Source organism: Poecilia latipinna, unplaced genomic scaffold (genome assembly GCF_001443285.1).
Source record: "Poecilia latipinna isolate Pla-1442-1.1 unplaced genomic scaffold, P_latipinna-1.0 Scaffold119, whole genome shotgun sequence".
In the NCBI taxonomy this organism is placed as follows: Eukaryota; Metazoa; Chordata; class Actinopteri; order Cyprinodontiformes; family Poeciliidae; genus Poecilia; species Poecilia latipinna.
Window position 1 is genome coordinate 170,094 of NW_015112735.1, and position 20,019 is coordinate 190,112.

The window sequence follows — 20,019 nt, forward strand, 5'->3', positions numbered from 1 at the left end:
TCTCCCAAGATATTTAAATAATGAGAAAAATGTTGCCGAGGGTCTCTTTTTTTTAAACAAAAAAAATTTTTTTTTTTTTTTTTTTTTTTCCCCAATTCGAACATATATCGTCTAATATTTATCAGATTTTTAATACACTCCAAAAAAAAAAGTGCACCAGAATTCATGCTGGGAGTTTCTAGTTTTGATGCATTAGTTGAATTCCTGCAGCTTTTGCCCAACTGATCAGTGCAGCTCCAGTGATATCATCTTGATATAATTCTGATTAAAACCCTTAAAACTTGTATCGGATATACCTGATCTTAGGAAAACATTTAGATGAAACACGTTTCATGCAGTTCTGTACATATATAGATACACAAGTTTATTTTAATCTCGATTAGTCTTAGACAAACGATGGGTGACAATAAAAGCCACTTTATGAAGATTATTCTGTACAGATGGGTATATTTATGAAATATGTTCATGTTTAGGAGTATAAACTGATCAAACTGCAAATTCAGCTTGTATTTTCCTCTTTTTTTTTTTCTTTTTTTTTTCTCTGCAAATCTGAGTGTTTGGAAAATGCTCTGCAGCAGCTTGGAGAGAATGGTCAGTTTTATTGTAGCCAGCTGAGTGTATTTTTCCAGAAACTGGACAATAAACAGATTTAAAAAAAAAAAAAAAAAAGAACAGATCATTGCTCATTTCTTTAAAGTCCTGCAGTTTAACAGTGTTTTGCTTCAGGTTGCAGCTGCTGCACAAAGACGATCAAACAAACGTCGCTGGCCTGAATTGAATTGAAATGATTTGTTTCTTCTCTCCTCTTTTAATCTTCCAAATGTGAACTTGATTAAATAAGTCTAATTTTCTAATGTAAATCATTGAATTATATACAGAAATCTACTGGTGTAATAAAGGAAAAATGTGAAACCAGAAAAGAAAGCTGTCTTTTTATTTTTTTTTATATATATATATGAAGCAATTTTAACAGGAACTGAATTGGAGTAATGATCTGTGACCATATAAGGAGTGAGTTCATGCAAACTGACATCTTATCAGCTTTAATTTATTAGTAAACGGCTGTGAGTCACATTAACATGTAGACCTGCTCTCATCCAACATAATGCTCTTCATTTATCTTTATGGAAACACCTGCTTAAAACTGACACCAACGTCTCGCCTCTCTAGCTTTGACACTTTATATCGACACAGTTTCTTTCTTTTTTTGGCTCATTGAGCTCGCAATAAGTTGGCTCCATTTATGTCACTTTTCCACTTGGAGAGAAACATGGTGTTAACACTTTTGGTCACTTGATTAATGTAACTTCTGGGTTTGCAGACGAATCGGTAATGGTTTTTTTTTGTTCGTTTTTTTTTCTGGTGGTGGATTAAAAATACGGCAAGAAATTTTTGTTTTCTTCAAGGACAGCAACGATTCTCCACCAGCCTGCGTCTCCATGGTAACAAACTGCCTTATGGCCCAATCCACAGTGGCCACTTTGACACGATGTTGCTATGGTGATGTTACCTTGGCAACAAACAATCCATTCTTTCCAGAATAATATCAGCCAAAAGTAGAGGAGGAATTGTTAAACACTCCTCTGCGAAATAAAAGACTTGATTGAAGAACGTTGAGTTAAAATGTAACATTTAATGCAGCTGGGGCTGAAACGATTAATTGAAGTATTAGGTGGTTTAGTAATCAATTAATCATTAAATGGAGTATACAGGCTCAAAAAGAGGCCATTTGCTGAAAAAACATTCTGAGCAGCAGAATAGTCAGAACAGTACAAAATCTACAATTTGCATTTAAGATATAAACATCTGTAAATGTTTTACCTTTACCTGCTTCTAATTCATTTAAGGAATGTTATTGCATTTTAGGAAAAAAAAATATTTTTTTGCTATATATATATATATATATATATAAAATTAACATCTGTATATTATTAATCAGAATAGTTGCAACACTAAGTGCAGCCATTCCTGTGTGGTAATTATTTTTACTTTACTTACAAACCAAAACTACCGCTTCCACGCTGAAATAAAAAGCTCTACTTTTAAGACTTAAAACTTTCCTTTTTGATAAAACTCATAGTTGGAGAAACTCAGGAAAATCTATTGCTGCTGGAAGACAAACTGCTACTTTTTCCTACTACTCTCCAGATAGAAGTTAATGCCTTATTTTCTCCCTTTTATTTCCTTTTTTGTGGAAGTTATATCTGTTCCAAAGTTTCTGTTTAGCTGTGAAAACTTGCTGAAGCTCGTCGACTGAGCTACGGCTGCTGCCAATAACTTACTAAATGTTATTATTAGTGTCAGTAATAAATGTTTCACTGCAGAGGATTCACTGCAACCTTTACAGTCCCAGCAGCCATGCCTGCCTTCAGTCCAGCTGAACAGGATTTGGTTCAGATTTATTTTTCAAACTTCTAAAGAACCCAATTTCATTTCTGTGTTTCGGGTTTTAAATCAAAACTAAACTTTCCCAGAAAAGAAGACAGATGCGTTTCCGTCTGGGGAATGTTGAAGTTTTTGGAAAATGGGAATAAAAATGCATAATTTCTAATGTAAGAAAAATAGATAAAACAATGTCAGTGGTAATTGTAGTGTCATTATGTCATACAAAATCAATGTATTACATAAACAGCTTATTAAGTAACTAAGAGCTATTGCTGCCAGAGCTGTCTGGGTCTCAAACTCGATGCTGTGACGTACAGATTAAGACGCCGGTTCATTGTCCTTCCCAGTCGCCACATGCTCGCTCATGTGAGTTCACTGCAAAGCCAGTGATCAAACGTCACCCCGTCGTTTTTCTACTAGGACGAAACTGGAGTTTAGATCATTTTGGATCGATTTCTGCTCCGTTTGTGTCTGAAACCTTCAGCTCAGGCTTCTTAAATGGTGTTGTATAAATAAACAGAAGAGAAATGTGAGATAACACATTAAGGCTTTAATTAGAGTCACAATTTATTTTACAAGAGCAAATGTTACTTTGCATTAAATTGCACAAATAAAGTTGAAATACAGTAAAAGTTTACATTAGTATAAACTGAGCTGATTAGAGCATCAGACACATCAAACTGCCTCTGACTTTGGTAAATTAGTCATGAAAAGAGAATATAAATCATAAAAGCTGCTCTAGACTTTGATTATTTCAGTTTAACTGAAACGTTAATAAATTCAACTTGTGCGTTATTAAAATGTGAATAAACATTCATGAAAATTGTGGTTAATTAAATATTCTGAAGGGACTTGAGCAGCTAAAGATGTGATTGAACCAAAACATTTCCCCACCTGATGCTTGGATTAGGCAGTTTGGGAGTCCTTAAATTAATTCAATGGAGATAAATTCATTCCTGAAATGTCTCAGTGGGTAATTTTTTTTTTTTTTTTAATGAATTTCCTTAGAGAGCCAAGAAATGGTCACCAAACACAAAGCAGGAGGGAGTCGATGTGGTCGGGTTCCTGAAGCCGTCTGATTGGTTGGCGGCGGCGGCGCTCACAGCTTGGCGTAGTCTTTCAGGATGACCTCCAGCTTCTGACTCAGCATGATGTTCCCTCTTACCTTCAGCTTGCCGGAGAAGAAGGCCTAACAAGAAAAACAATCGTTTATTTTGCAGCATTTGTCATGAGAGCGCGGAGCGGCGTTCAGGAAATTAAGATGAAAGGAGACAAAGATGATCCCTGCGCAGAAGAAAGCTAACCGAGCCTCTGATGAGGATTTTCTTTGCTCTGCTCGGATGAAATCAATCCAACGACGGGGTTATGACGACCCTGGAAGACAGTTAGCAGCTCCTCTTTCAACTCCGTCAGCTAATCTTCCCCCAGCTGCTCCTTTCATCACCGCAGAGAGAGGAGAAGACCCGCCCGAGGGATCTCCAGCCCGCCGACTTTCTATAAAGACGAACGCAGGCGGCCCAAGATCAATAAGCAGAGCTCCAGGAAGCGCATGAATTCAGCGTGGCGACGGCCACTCCCACCGACAGATGGGATGCCACAGACGTAACAAGCAGCGGCGATTGATTGTCTGCGCTGAGGGCTCTCCGAGAGATCGCCGCGTCCAAATTTTATCTGACGAGACGAGATCAAGCAGGACGTCGTTATGGATCGAAGGGGAGCCTCAAAGGAACTTTCCCCGTAATCAGAATGTACAGGAAGTGGTTCGCCGTCGCAGCGGCCGTTTGAAATGGGAGGCGGAAGTTTCCCAGACGCAGAGCTTCAAAGACGTTACCTTCTGAGGCTGAAGCTTCCCCGTCACCACCTCCATGAAGTCCTCGTCTGACAGAGTGAAGGTCACGTCGACCTTCCCGCCGGGCGGCCCTCTGAGCACAGAGCCGCTGCCGTTCTTCAGATCAATGGCTGCAGAGGGAGCGGAGGCAGACACAGACAAGAAGACGGATTAGAAAACAAAAAGATCCACTTTCCGTCGACTCGTTTTCGGCTTCAAATTCCAGCACAGTATTTAAACTAAATCTGGTTTTACATCAGTGAAATCAGCTTAACTTGGATCAAAAAGTGACATTTTTAATCTCGGTTCTCTTTTGTTCACATCCGTCTCCATTTAGTCCAATCCGATGCGTCCTCTACTCTCACACCAAACAACTTCCTGTCCTCTCTTACATCACAGAGTCATCTGCAAACATCGTAGTCCACGACCAATCCTCTCTAACCTCGTCTCCTAGCTCGTCCTGCTAGCAAAGCAAACGGGACGCGGCTTAGAGCCGATCCTTGATTCACTCCCACCTCCACCTTGAACCTGCAGCACACCTCACTGCTGTCTCACTCCAGAACTCCTCTTGTAATACACAGCTCCTCTCAGTTTTCTCCCAGGCTGCGTTCACACAGCAGGTCTCTATTTTTTGCTAAAATCCAATGTTTTTTTTTTTTTGTAATGTAGTTCAAACTAATTCAATGCGACCGTAATGAGACAGTTTACGACCCCAAATAGAGGAACGTTAATGTCAAACAGCAGCGTTTTGTTTATGGGAGCAGTAACGGAAGGAGCCGTTTATGGATCGATTTTATAGTTTATTCAACAACGGGAGCCAAAAGTATCGTCACAAGATCATAAGACGATGAGAACTAGCAAAAAGAAAGCACAACTAATAGAAACAGTGTTTTGTGGAGCAACTCCTGTAGAAAAATCAGTTTGGATACGTAGTTAAAACCAGCGGTGGTGGGATTGTGATGTGATGTGCTTCAATTACAGACTCATTCACAAGAATGACGTAAAAGCCAGATAAAATGCGACACGAACGTTCAGACTGCAGACGCTTTGAAAACAATCAGATACGCGTCTGAATGAGAAGCGGCTGAAATTTGAAAAAGATCGTATTTAGGACTGCCGTGAAAAAGTCGATTATACAGCTCTGGTAGAAATAATGATGCAAAAAGTTGTTCAGCAGAACAAGAAGAGTTAGATTTTTTTTTTTTCTCCATTGATTATTGAGGGAATTTTTTTACTCCAATGAAAATAAAACAGAAAATATGTATATTTGTACATTTATTCTTATATTATTTTTTAAGTGTTGCCCATCTAGTTTTCTAACAGAAATAAAAGTTGTTGCTGAACGGTAATAATGAAAACGTTTGTGTTCATGCAACTTACTCCACTCTGCAGCTTTCTCGCCGGCCTTGGTGATCTCCCAGCCGAACACGGCGTTCACCTTCTTGACCAGCTCTGAGCCCAGATCTTTAACGCGCCGCCCGATCTCTGCAAACACCAGGTCGCTCTGAAGGCCTCCTCCCTGCAGCAGGAGCAGAGAAAAGGCAGAAAATATACACCCGTTTTGTCTGAATCAAAGGTGCAGAGTGGTGGGAGGCCCGAGGAGGGAAAATGCACACATCAAACAACCTGTGAAAACTCTTTCTGCAATCTGTAAAACAACATTTTCTGAGTTCGAGCTCCTCATTATGTTGCATAACATAAAATCCAAGCAGAAATCTACTTTCCCCTGCAATCACAGGATGAATCTCGGTGGTTCAGGTTTTTATCTCAATAAAATCTGAACTGAGCTTCATTTGCTCACTTTGATGCCCCTAAATGAACGAGGCGACATTAAGATTTTTTTTTTTTTGCTGAATAAAAAGGCCACCGTGACCGCCGCTGTCCACCCCCTTTGACAATGGAAAGAAATGAGGCCACCAAAAATAGAAAGTAATAAAACGAATTACAGTGGAATAATTGACAGTGAGGGTAGTTTTATTTATTTATTTTTTTTTTTTTTTCGTTCCCAGACTTCATGTACCTGAGGGAGAATTTCAGGAGAAGCTTCTGATGTGCCGTGCAAATCCACGTAGCCCCCAGCCAGAGCGACATCACCCGTCTCCTTCACCTGCATGAAAGAGACGAGAGCTCGTCAGAAGAACAGGCGGCTCGGGCTCATCTCTTCACCGCAGCTCGTGATGAGGGTGTAATCCTCACTGCTGCTGAAGAAGAAGAAAAAAAAATAAAAGAAGAGAGAGAAACTCACTTTACACTGGATGTGGATCCGGCTGCCCTCCTTCCACATCTCGGTTTGCAGCGACTGACCCGGAAACACGGGCCTCGCAAAGCGGACCTGAAAGAGCAGCGAGAAGGGAGGGGACACATAACTACAGGATTACATGGACGAAAAAAAATCAGATGCAGGTCGCATTAAGGCGAAAAAAAAACAATTGTAATTCACTTCACTTCAGGCTGCAGTGTGAACAGATATTCCTCCAGGACTCTCCTGCTTTTAGCTACGTTCATCTTCCTATCTCTACCTTATGGCCATATTTTGTTTCATTTGCAACAAGTCAGTGCTGTAATAAACCTGCAGGTGAAAACAGAGCTACTCTCAACAGCTTCATCAAATCTCATGTGGAAACTAAGTGACAATTCTTTGCAGCATACGAAAGCAGCAATGTAGACATTTGATCTGAAACCCCAGAGAGGCAACGCTCACCTTTATGGCCTTGAACTTCGCCGGGTCGTTGTTGGCGAAGCGCTTGAGGACGTGTCTCGCAGCGAAGCCGAACGAACACAAGCCATGCAGGATGGGAGCCCTGAAGCCTGACCCAGTAGCATTTTTAAACACAGCATGAGCAAGAATAAATGAGATGGTGGTAACATCATTTGAGAAAGAAGGAAAAAAAACAAAAAAAACAAAACAAAAGAAGACAGGGAGTCCGGAACGAACAGCGGTTCGTCTTGTTCTGCTCTCACCTCCCATGGCGGCGAAGCCGGGGTCTATGTGCAGAGGGTTCCAGTCTCCGCTCAGACGGTACAAGGCGGCCTGCAACCGCCGGGGGAGCAGACATTGTTTAGATTTATATCTTATTCATAACTTCATGTGGGATAAAATTTAATTATCATAAAGACACCTAAAATAAGAATGCCTTTGAAGTGATACAGATGCAGTCATTTGAAAATGCTTGGGGGATTTCTCTTTTTCTTTTCATTGCTTTCACACGGCATCTTGCAGTCAGCAAATTTCTCTTCTCTGACAGAACGAAAACCCGCGCTCAAACTCTCCGTCGCCACACATACTCCGACTCGAACTTAATGATCATTGCAGAGAGGAGTAAAAAGAAAACCCAACATGTTCTATTTTCACCCTTGCATCATCAATTCGGCTGATTTATTCTGCAGCAAAACCCACACAGACGCACTCACTTGGTCTCCTGTGGTTGATTCAATCACCACAGCATCTGGTGCGCGCTTGGGTGGAGGCAGAGGAGCCTGGGGGAAATTTAAACGAAACAAAAAAAACCCAAAAAAACTGTTAAACATGATGGAGGATTCGTAACAGTTTTCTCAAGTTATATATGTGTGTGTGTGTGTGTGTGTGTGTGTGTGTGTGTGTGTGTGTGGGTGTGTGTGTGTGTGTGTGTGAAAAAACCGGGATGCTGTAAAGGGTAAATAATCGAGTGTAAAATCCACATAGACAGCAGAGAATAGTAGAGACACACAAATGTGGAGAAAGAAGTGTGATTTGATTCCAGCAACATTTTTCTAATTTTTAACGTTTAATAAGTGGAAACGGGTGAATCATAGATGCATCTTTTGGATATTCATGATATTTGTGCCCACAATGAGCGTATGTGAACTTGCGTCAAATCCGGCCTGCCGTGGCTTTTTATAATGCCCTCTAGGATCCAGACTAAACAGTTTCTTAAATATTATTTTATCAATCAAATCATTGCAGTTTTTATCCGTTTACCTCCAAATTATATCAAACCGTCCCTAAAGTTTTTTGAAAATTACCTTGGAAATTCACACAAAATCAACAAATCCCCACACTTTTTTGCACTAATAAATAATTGGGAATTTATTGCAGATTTTTCTCCAAAATTGCCAAAAACCTTCTTACTTGTTCTGAACAGCTGCCTCAGCTTTAATGGATGTCAGATTATAATCCAAGTTCTATACAGTGAGTAATAAAAAGTCACATTTATCGCATTTTCAAAGCATTAAATTGCAAAGTAAAATCTCTTTTAAGTCATCTTTGAGATGTACAGAATTTTTATAAAAACTTAAGGTTAAAACCATTTTTAAAAAAGTGGTATAAAACGCCACGGCATGCCTGGAAAATACGTGATACCTTTTAAAAGTAGTTTATGAAGTGTCAGAATCTCCACTTAAGACCAAAAGAAAATATCTACAGTTTTACTAACATTAAGATGCAGACATGAGTAGCATAACTATTTCCTCTGCAGCCTGTTTAGTGGAAACATACAGTTTTCTGCATAAAATTGTGCTGCTGCAGTAAAAGATTAATTTAACGAGTGTGAAGGGTATTAAATATGGCAGCGTATTCTGGCACATGCTGCTCCAAGGTGTCTCGCTAATCACTGAAACTTCTGATTATCTACTGACAAAGATATTACCATATTTCTTCTTTGGATAAAGTTTTAATTTCAAAGGATGTTTTCAACTTTATCCAACTCAGATCTGGAAATTTCTTTATAACAGCTGTAATACATATATATATATATTTTGTTTACAGTAGGTAGGGTTTAGACGAGGATCTTTGAGTTGTTTTTCTTCCCTTTACTTGATGAAATATTCATTTTTTTGCCATCTTATTTTTTTAAAAAGCTTCAATAATTTGTCATTTGTATTTCAGAGCTCTTCACATTCAAACAAACTGGGACATTTCAACAAGCTCTTTGCTTCCCAGTCCACTAATTAGTTGTTTCAATCAGAAAAGCCTTTTTATGACTCCTAAGCAAACACTCAGCAACAAGCTCTGACATACTTTAGCTTTGTCTGAGCTCCTCTTTCCTCCGAAGCGTCCAGCTCCAACCACAAACACTGAGAACTGGTTGTAGCACACGAGTTCGTCGCCGTTGTAGGTGTTCGCTGCAAAACAGAGCAAATGCTGGCATTTTACATGATAAACCAAAACAAATTTCTGCATACTTGTCAAGTAGAAAGAAAACAGACATGATGTCACTGCAGCATGCAAACTAACCCCAGCATAACTTCTCTTTTCACCACAGCTAACAGGTTTAATGTGAGCGAGGACATTTCATTGACATTCTCCCGAGTCAACACACAGAAAAAAACCCCAGGTCCCCCAGTTTCCTGGTTTAAGATGGATTAATTATAGATCAGAGTGGTTTTAAATAGCATTCATCTCTGAGGAATTGCCACACAAAAAGTATGAGCCATTCACAGTCTGTTATTCTGGCCCCTGCAGACACAGACTGTAAATTAACTTTCATTAATTCAGCCTGAGAGGGACCTGTGAGGCCAAAAAATACATTAAACTGAAGAAAACAAATGGATTTTGAATAAATACGCTGTATGATGGAAACTCTGCGCTGTTAAAAGGTCAATCCAAACCCACCGTCCAGCAGGATGACGGCTCCGGATCCTTTGTCCAGGACGTCTGCGACTGTGGTCTCAGAGGTAAGGGTGCCTGGAGGGACAATTAAACGCTTAACATGAAAACATTTGCAATTCTGCAACATCTTGATTCAAAAGAGAACCAGTCAATGTTAAATTTACAAGATGCTTGTTGATTTCTGCAAGAAAATCGATTATCAGAGCGATTAATCGATTGGAAAAACTGACAGAGTGGCATTATTTTCCACCCATCTCATCTGTCTGCTAAAATATTCTGGATAAAAAGAAATACTGATGCATGCAGCTGTTGGGCTACAGTCGTTTGAAATGTAAAAAAAACAGAGTCACAGCTGGTAAAACTCTTTAAAATCCAACTACTGAGCATAAACAGAAATGTGATTACAAGAGTTTCTGAGGAAAAATATAGCAACAAAAACAGCAACAACAAGCTTCTGGGTTTCAAACCAAAATATCAAAAAATATTTTAGGCCTAGTTCAAGAGACCAAACAGGCAATAAAACAACCCTTTTTTATTTCTTTATATGTTTTCAGTCAGTCAGTAAGTCGAAACTAGGATGTTATCTGAGAAATCAAACAGAAAGCATGTCAAATTAATATGAATACATTGTATTTATTAAGTAGTAATAGAATTTTAGGCTGTAAAATACAAAAAAATAAATAAAAAATACACACAATTTCGATATTTAAATATTATCCAGTTCCAATATAAAGCGTTTAAAAAAATAATGATTAATGCTACGACTTAAAAATAGTCTTAAAACAACAATTTTATTGTTTATCGCAATAATTTGTGGGAGAATTTATCAACCAGCAAAATGTAAAAGAACTAAGTGCTTATTATTTAAAATATCCAAGAGAATAATATTTCATTAAGCCTGAGTAAATGACACTGAAAGAGCGTTTACTTCCTTTCATGATGAACCACAACCCTAATTTACCACTGCGCAGTATCAAGGGGTAAATACCTGAAGTAGGCAGAGGTTTGTAAAGCTCCAGATACTGCTCTCCATGCAAAACCTGAAACAACACAACAGCTGTGACACACATTCACCAGAAAGTCCCGCAGCCTCATTAGCATTAGCAGCGAACTATTTACTCTTCTTCTGTGTGCAAGGCTGTGTGAAATATCCCATATGGACATAAATCTGCATCAACATATTTACAAACAGCAAAGTTGTGTATACACTTAGACATGTGCAAGACGGCACAGGCGGACATCCTGGAGAGTAATCTGCACGTTTCCTGACCTGTGTGAAGTCTATGCTGAGTCCAGGGACGGAGCTGAGGCCGCCGCCCATCGTGGCGGCCTGCGAGGGGATGACCCCGAACGTGGGGAGGCAGCTGAAGTCTTGATGCCCTTCGTACAGGAACCTACGTTAGGATGCAAAGTGTCGGTGAAGTGTGAAGAAGCGCACCAAGACAGAAACGGTTGCACAGATGGCAGAACATGCATGACAATGAAGCAAGCAGGGTTCATGCACAGTAAAGTTCAAGCATGAAAGCACCACAAATGAACAAGACAGTTTCAGTTCAGCATTATATGATATCATTTATTACTCCTACTAATAATAGGGACAAGGTAAACTAAAGTATAGCAACACATAGAGGGCCCAAGAAGAAAAAAATCCCCAAATTTCAACCTTTTGTACCAGTTAAACACGATAGTAACCAATTTTACCATTTTTAATAATAACTATTCATTACACTGAAATAATCCAAACAAATCGTGGGTAAACACTGTATTATTATTATTGTTAATCTTATTACAATTACCTTCTTGCTAAAAATTAAATGCCTGCCTTCACTGTCTGAAGATAAATCTCACCAAACTTCTCTTGTTTTAGGACAGTTAGAATTACAAAAACTATTTCTATTTGGTAAATGCCAGAAAATGTAACAAAAACATTTTTTAGAGATTTTTTCTTTTGTGTAACTTTCTTTGAATTAAAAACTTAAACATTTGGTCAGACTCAGGGATGACTGTCTTTGAACAGTCAAAACTTTTGGGGTTCTCACAACAATTTGCTAGTTTTCTGGCACACAAACGAAAAGCAGAAGCAAACCTGAGGCTGTCTGGATCTCTGGTGGACATGCCGACTCCCAGCGCGTAGAGGATGCACTGGTTAGAGGTGAAGCTGAACGAGCTTGAGGGAAGTTTTTGTCCGATAGCTTCCGCCTGGAGAACAAAATTATTACTATTATTATTATTATGTTACCTCTCAGATCCCATTTGTCTTTAATTTCAAAATTAATGCACCACATTCCTATAAAATCCAAATAAAACACATTAAAATCTGCGATCCGAATGTAGGAAAATGCAGAAAAACCCCATTCTCCCTCTCAAACTAAGCCAAATAAAACAGAACCCTCAGATTCTGCTGCCAACAACTAATATTAAATATAAAAATCAACCACTACCCATCTCAGTATCCATCCCAACTTTAGTTGTAAGTCCCCAGAGGACAGCTGCTTTTGCAGCAAGTTAAAATACCATGCATATGTAACACTTAAAATATATAGAGTATATTCATAAAGAAAATACTGGAAGAAAGTGAGAGGCAAAAATCAGCAAATTATATAACCCTTATGAATCAGCAGGGAGGTAAAACATTAAATTGAAGTAAAAAGAATTTCATATGATTATTTTAATCCTTTGCATCCTTAAGAAATAAGTGCGATGGAGCTTTTTAATCCCTTGCAACAGATTAAGAAACAGATTAAATAACAGAAAATACAAACCAGGGTGTTTGCTACAAAAAGGAAATAATACAACCACTAGCTAAACGTCGTAAACGATGGCAAAAGATTAATGCTTTCTGTTTTCAGTGAATAACACTTTTATATTCAGTAGCCGGTGAATTTCATTCACGGTGTGTTTTCAGCGGTCCTTGAGCCTTTTGAGCGGAGGGTGGTCTCTGAAAGCAAGGCTGCGCTCCAGGCCGGGATCAGGCTGGGCTTTGTGAGAGATCAGCACAATCACACAATGGGTGGAGAGAGGCAGCCAAGAACTGAGCCAACTTCGATTTGTGTTTGCATCGGAGGCACCGGGAGGCCTGAGAACGGCCACAAACTCCTGAGCTGAACAGTAATTAACCGTTAATGATGCCGAGCAACAAAAGCCGTCCTAAAGATCAATGAGGTGAGGCGATCCGCAGCGTCAGAAATGTTCTCAGACCGTCATCAACCGCAGTTTTAGCACATCTGGCAGAACCTCAGGTCATTAATTTCCAGCTCCAGAACAAGTATAAAAAAAACCAAACATGTTTCTGTTTTTATTCTTAGCATAATATTACACAAATAAAAAATTTAGTCGCTGGACTTGAAACAGTCTTATTTGTCACAGGCTAAGTGACAAAGAAGACTTAAATATTTTCACCCTGGAAAAAACCCTCAACTATTTAAGAGGGAGGGAACTTTAACGAGTTAATTTAATTACATAAAACTTGTATAATTAATCTTAATATATGCTAAGGTCCAGAGCCAGAACGTTTGTATTTACATGTTTCTGGATCATCCATATGTTAATTGAGTTCCACCACTAAACCACATCCACAAACAACTGATTAAAATCAGTAAATATCTTTGTTGTTGAGCTCATATGGGGTTTTTTATTTAATAATTTAGCAGCAAAAACGCTTTTTGAATTGAAAATGTTCATTTTGGCAATATTTAGCTTTCAATTACAATACGATTCATTTAAATTAATGAATTAAAGCCCCAGCAATTAATTTGATTAAATAATTTAATCAAATCCCACCACTAATATTTACTAATTAAGTGATTTCTGAAGGCAACTGGTTAAATCCAGTGCTGGATTTAGAAATGTTTTACTGTCTCCATCTGGTTTTTCTCCATTATTCTCCCGTTTTCAGCAACATTCAATCCCCCCCACCAGCTCTGATCATCCCTGCTGAACAAAAGCTTCCCCACAGCATGATGCTAGCACCACATGTAGCATTTTTTCAAGCAATCTTATTTCATACCAGCTGCTTCTTGGTTTTCATGAAGCTGCTTGTTCTCTAACAAACCTCTCAGTCCTTCACAAAACTTATAGATGGGCTTTCTACTCATTAGACGAAGGTAATTTGTTGCAATGGACTTTGGGGTATCAGCATAGACGAGGATGGATTACAAATCGTTGCCATACTTGGAGGATTTTTACTCACAAAAAGCTGTCAGAACTAATTAATTGTCCTTAAGCTTCACCATTATGAGTTACTTTTTGGTTTTCTATCACATAAAAAAAAACAATAAACATCATTAAAGATTTATAAACTTCCTTTTATTTATGATACTAGATGATTATGTTATGTAAATTTTCTTTCATGCATTTTCTGGAAATTAAGAAAATGTTTAAGCTTTGAACTGAACCCAAGCACCTAAACTTCAGCCTCCATTAAAGAAAACATACAAGAGAAGAGATAAAAAAGGCTTATGAATCAGTTCCATTCCATTCTGACTATTTTGTTTTTTTTAATTATTATTATTTTATTTTTTTACAAATACAAAAAATGAGGAACGGAACTCAAAATGTGAAATGAAGCCTTCTACAGTAAATACATTGTTAAAAAGAAGAAAAAAAACAGAACGAAGACTTTTCCAGTCATATGTGTTGGCATCTCTTGGGAATAGTGGCTAAATATAGTCTGAGTAGCTAAACTAAAAAAACAAAAGGGTGAAGATGATGAAAATTTACATTTGTGAATATGAAATTTGCCAAATATAAGAATTAGATTAATTGCCAGTCATCTGTCTGCATTCATATACTCCAGGGTTTCCCCCAGTGTATTATAAGCCTGGCGGGCTACCAGGCTTCACTTGTGCCCCCACCAGGACAAGCATTGCTTAAATAAGTTTCTTTTTTTTATGTTTGCATTTTAAGACTTTATAGTTGGTGTTCAGACACTAGTCTTCTAATAACATAATTTTCAAGTGACATCTTCAAGTTTCCTGTCAACTTTAAATATTTTTTAACTCAAAAACACGACGGGCCGCTGGATGAACGACTGCCAAGCGCCCCAACCACAGGGCTTAGCAAGTTTTCTGGGGGAAACCCTGTATTCTTTCCATGAAAAGAAAAAAAATAACATGGTCAACATGGTCAAACTTTATAATTTGTCATGTTGATACTCCGTTTTCAAAAGTTTTATTATTTAAAAAAATTTCTTTAGACACGATAGTTCCAGTTAAATAACTGTTTCTGGATGCTCTTTGCAAAACCTACAGTAGGGGTCTTTCTATTGTGACTGATTTGTTTTCAGTTTTTTAATGTGTAGAAGAAGAGCGCCTGTTACCCACTGTGCCTACGGGGCTCAGCACTGCCCCCTATCAGGGCCGCATGGTACTTACTGTCTCACGCTTTGCATTTTCAGATCAGAATGACTAAAGGGAGTAAAAGCAGTGGATAAAACAGGAAAGGTCACGCCACTAGTTTGGCAGTACTTCAGATATTCTAAATAAGCTAATAATTATCAATATTGATAAGTATGAAACCATATCGTCCAGCTACAGATGCAGCATTGAAAATTAAGCCAAGAGAAAACAGTGTTGAGGACAGAAGCTAACTAACTCAATTCAGGGAAAATGTGCAGATTCTTTATGTTGCTCCAGAAAGTGGTTTTAATCTTTTGCCCAATCCTTGTTTATAGTGGGAGGGAAAAAAAGAGAAGCTAAATAACATCTCACCCAGGAGCTAATTTCTGAATAAGAAATGATGAATAATGGAATCAAGTAATGATTTTATGTTTAATTAAAAAGTATGTATTTAATTGATACGACTCCCACATCTCTGTCTCCCCCAGACAAAAACTCGTCGGCCCTCAGGCTCCTGTTACAGTGCTAATTGAATGCTTAATGTCCAACACCACAGAGTGTGCTAAAACCTAAAATATAGCAATACCAACCTCAGAAAGAGAATGAATTAAACAGAGTTGGAAAGGGATTGCAGCGGCTCATTCATATCAATCAGAGTTATTAAATGCGAGAAACGTATAGCATTATCACACCTCTGTGGTAGCATTACAGTCACAGCTCTCCTGCTGCAGCTGATTTGTCATATTAATGACCACAGAGTCTCAGCTTAAAACAATCCTGCTTGGCAGAGTGGTGCGATTCCCTCTGCATAATATCACCTCTCAGTTGGTCAGAAATCACCATAAAACCCGGCCTCTGAAGGCTCGCTTTTAATTAAAACTGCATTAAAATGCAGATGTGGGAAATAGCGTTCTTTCAGAACTGTTCCCACACTCCTTTTTGATTTCATTTTATATGCTTTCATGTGTTCACACATTATTACAATTCCTCATTGTCATTGTGACAATGATAAAAATGTAAAAAACTTTTACTACAAAGCCTACATGGCAAAAAGTTTTGACACCTCTGCATTAAGCTCAAAACTTCAGTCTATTTTACTGAAATTTTATGCAACAGAACAGAATAATGATGTGTAATTGTGCTAAGCGGAGGGGAAATAATTCAAAAATCTAAACAATGTGACCCCATTTAATCTCATATCCTTAAATACAAATCTGTGCAACCATATTGTTACAAAAATATTCCTTGGAAGTTGTCTGTGTTTTTCTTTTTCTTTTTTTTTTCTTTTTTTTTTTGCACCGCTGAATCCAAAAATGACATCTATTATTTCAATCATCCAGAAAAGGTTTTAGGAGGAAAAAAATGTGCATTAATTACAAATTACAAACTTGGATTTCTGTAAATTGAATAATAAACACTGATAAGGTTCAGTACATGTAAATTGAACATTACATCTTCATTGTGCAAAATTCTCCTTTTCTGACGGACTTTCTCCCGCTGCTCTTCGCTCATTGATCCCAGATTCTCAGGAAACCGATCCATATGTGAGAACAAGTCATGCGTTTTGATGCTCATGTTGCATCCATAGTCCAGAAAGTTGACCTGATTGAGCAAAACCAATGTGATTTTTGGATTCCACACATGAAAATGACCCTAAACGAGTTGAAAAACCCCAGGCGATGTTTTGGCTGTTGCCCAGTGTTATCTAAGTTCTAATTTAGTGGTGTCTTTATAACAAGTAAAATATAATGACATTACCACTGTTGGAGAATCTTAATGTCCTCTTTCGCACTGATGCGTCCACTGTACATACTTTATGAGCTATAATAATAAATAACCTTTATTTAACCAGTTAAAAATGTATTTTTCAAGTAGGACCTGGCAAGACAGCAGCACCGTTTACATGCATCAACATCTGCATTCAACCAGAGAAGTACATTTAATTATTTTAGTTGATAAGAGATTCATCCAGAGAGTTTGTAGCCTCTGAATTGCATAACAGCATTAAACTGAAAAGCATCTGTGATGTTTTACATGCCATGTTGTGAAAGCAGCACAGAAACAATTCTGAATAATACAACAGAGTTATTTGAATCGGAAACTACAGTCTGTAATTATCATGCGGCCTCTTTGAAACTGAGTAACCTTTTTACTGCCCTTACATCCTCCTTCAAACATCTAAACACATAAAACCATTTAGTGCTGGTAAGATAGTTGTGCACTTGGAGAGGAGCATGTCATAAAATAAACACAAGCACAGCAGCAGCACAGCTTGGTGTAACTTAAGCAATGCGTTGCACAGCAAGGACAAGAATGCAAATGCAACTACCGGAGCTGCACACACCGTCACACACACACACAAACGCACGCATGCAGTCTAATGAAGACACAATGGGGATGTTTATCTTTAGGCTACAGTGTGACTCTCTTCCAAATCCCAAGCAGGCAGCAGAAACAAAGTGAGGAGAACAGAGATACCAGAGAGAGACGGAAACATTTTAGGAACAATACTATAAAATCTTTGAATGAGCACGGCTGCTCATCCACCGCAGGATTTTAAAAAAAGAGCAGATTGTTTTTTATTATTTTAAAAAAGCACACCCCATTTAGCCTCTGTTATAGCTCCAGTGAGCATTTCTGCAGTCTTCATGCTGCACCGAACCTATAGATTTCAATTTTTCATCGTATAAATTATTCTGACGACAGTTTTTCTGATAAACTAAACTACATTGGAGAGGATGATTTTAATGCAGTTATTTTAAGTTTGAACGCGACTACTGCGCGCTACGAGTGTGAGGCGGCTGTAGTCCTTGTGGATATCATTGCACATGGTGTGATTTTACTGTAGCGCTAATCTTTTATTTAAGCAACTCTGCAATATGTGAGCTGTCACAGATTCAGCTTTCGCAGTTCAGCGAGTGGGAACACAGAAACGTGAATAAACACCTACTGAGGGGAGATACTCTGCTGTCCGCAGTCATCTTTTTAAAAAGCTAATCTGAGCAGACGCTTGTCTGGTGTGTCGACTTTTCAGATTTACGGGGGATATCAACCTTCCTGCAGTATGTATGTTGTAGGAGCTTTGCTAAAGAGGGAATTATCGTCCCTGACTTTATGCTGTGTGGATTTATTACAGAGTCATGAGATGCAATGTCTGAAAGAGCCAGAGAGCTTACAGCCGCGTACTTTCAGAAGTCATTATGTCCTTTGTTGTCACACCCACAGGCCACAGGGTGAAACCCTAAAGCTCCTCATAAGTACAGCTAACATAAGAAGAAACAAAATGCAAGCAGAGGTCACCATGGGTGCCTGAACAATGAACAAAGCAGAGCAAAAATGAGAGAGCACACTTTATGTTTTTGACTTCTGGATCACTTCTAGTGGTCTAAATTATACTTTGACTAGCTAAGTAAATATTAAATATTGAAATAATTGCACCGTTTAATCCTACAGAGAGAGTATGAATGGAGAAACCTGAAAACAAAAGTTATTTCAAAACTTTCTTTGATAATTTCTCAATCTATGAACCGTAGGTCAAGTTCAAAACCCTGATTTAAGGTGGAATACTGGTCAAAAAAGATTTTTTTTAATTGGGTGTTTTTGTGTTCCCAACCAGAAACAGAAAAACAAAACCACTGAGGGTTAAAGTATTGAATCCAAACTCTGACGAGGCAAATCATAAAAGAAGATTTTCAATTTAAAATAATAATAATTAAAAAAAAAATGTCGGAAGTTGTTTTTGGAAATTTGGAATTTCAACTTTTAGGAAACAGTAATTTCCAAAACATTTTTCCACACACATCTTTCTTGTCTTAATCAAAAGTTGAAAATCACAAAAGCCAATTTCCATATTTTTCCAGCTTCTTCAAACATATGTAGGCGTCTTGACTGTGATTTCAAACTCTTTTCTGATGATTTCCATGTCGCCTTCATTTGTCTCAGCAAACAACACGTGACCATGTGCAGTACTGACAGTTACTAACCAAAATAAATGAAAGTCAATCATCCACTATTCTAAATACACAAACAAGAAGGTTTCTCATGTTCCCTGCTGCCAAACTGCAAAACATTTCCTGTAGCATGGATTCACCTGCAGGAAGCAAACAATCTCTTTGTTGACAAAAACCTGTCTGGATCCATTCAATTTCTCAGCTTTTTATTCTGATAGGTTTATACAATGAATTTATATGTTCAAATGTTGCACTTACAATGAAAAGTCAAATATTCTCTCTGGGATTGAAGGACACATTTGCTGATCAACAATGTTTTTATTTAGGTTTTCTTGTCCACTCATCTACAACTCAGGCAAATCGGGCCTGTTCCGTCAGGAAAGACAAAACTTTTGATTGAAAAACTGAATAGATTTTATTAAAGGAGTCAGCTAACCTCAATTTTTCTTTTGCCTCACAATATTACCAAATATATAATGGATTTACATCCAGTAGATCAAAATTTACTTTTGACTGCATCAGTTAAATCTAAATAACTTGTTAGCTCAGCAAACATTTGTTTCAGTTCCTCAAATTTGCAACGTATTTAGAATTATTTTTACCTAGTCAGATAATTACATTTTACTTAAAAAAATGTTTTTCTTTTTTAACATCCTACAAAAAAAGTAAATCAAGGATTTACTCATGTATTTAGACACAAAAATAAATGATATAAATAAATAAAATTAGGTTCTGCATATTCAGAATGTTAAATATGATGAGACTGAACTGGAAATTAACAAAATCTCAATCATAGTGCAACTCCAAAAGGAAAAAAATCTTCCGGTAATAGTTTTTACTTTAATTTTAAAATGATTAGCATTATTTAATTGTTTGCATTAAACTTGAATATTAGTTGTTAAAATATGATCCGGACTAGAAAACTATATTTTC

At 37.8% G+C, this 20,019-nt stretch overlaps 1 protein-coding gene across 2 annotated transcripts in view; it reads right to left on the minus strand.

Moving 5' to 3' along the window:
* Window positions 1–2,915: 2,915 nt before the first annotated feature.
* The window catches only part of hsd17b4 (hydroxysteroid (17-beta) dehydrogenase 4), a 30,601-nt gene continuing 13,497 nt past the window's right edge, over window positions 2,916–20,019 (minus strand). The window contains exons 13-25 of one of the 2 annotated variants that reach the window (XM_015028278.1): window positions 11,887–11,999; window positions 11,071–11,194; window positions 10,789–10,840; window positions 9,804–9,875; window positions 9,210–9,313; window positions 7,625–7,690; window positions 7,175–7,244; window positions 6,915–7,021; window positions 6,459–6,545; window positions 6,234–6,320; window positions 5,594–5,732; window positions 4,217–4,344; window positions 2,916–3,574 (exon numbers count right to left, since the gene is read on the minus strand). In XM_015028278.1, the coding sequence (XP_014883764.1) occupies window positions 3,485–3,574; window positions 4,217–4,344; window positions 5,594–5,732; window positions 6,234–6,320; window positions 6,459–6,545; window positions 6,915–7,021; window positions 7,175–7,244; window positions 7,625–7,690; window positions 9,210–9,313; window positions 9,804–9,875; window positions 10,789–10,840; window positions 11,071–11,194; window positions 11,887–11,999 (1,239 nt within the window). In that variant the 3' untranslated portion in view covers window positions 2,916–3,484. Of the gene's footprint in view, window positions 3,575–4,216; window positions 4,345–5,593; window positions 5,733–6,233; window positions 6,321–6,458; window positions 6,546–6,914; window positions 7,245–7,624; window positions 7,691–9,209; window positions 9,314–9,803; window positions 9,876–10,788; window positions 10,841–11,070; window positions 11,195–11,886; window positions 12,000–20,019 lie in introns of both variants that reach the window. The other variant, XM_015028277.1, reaches the window with a different exon arrangement.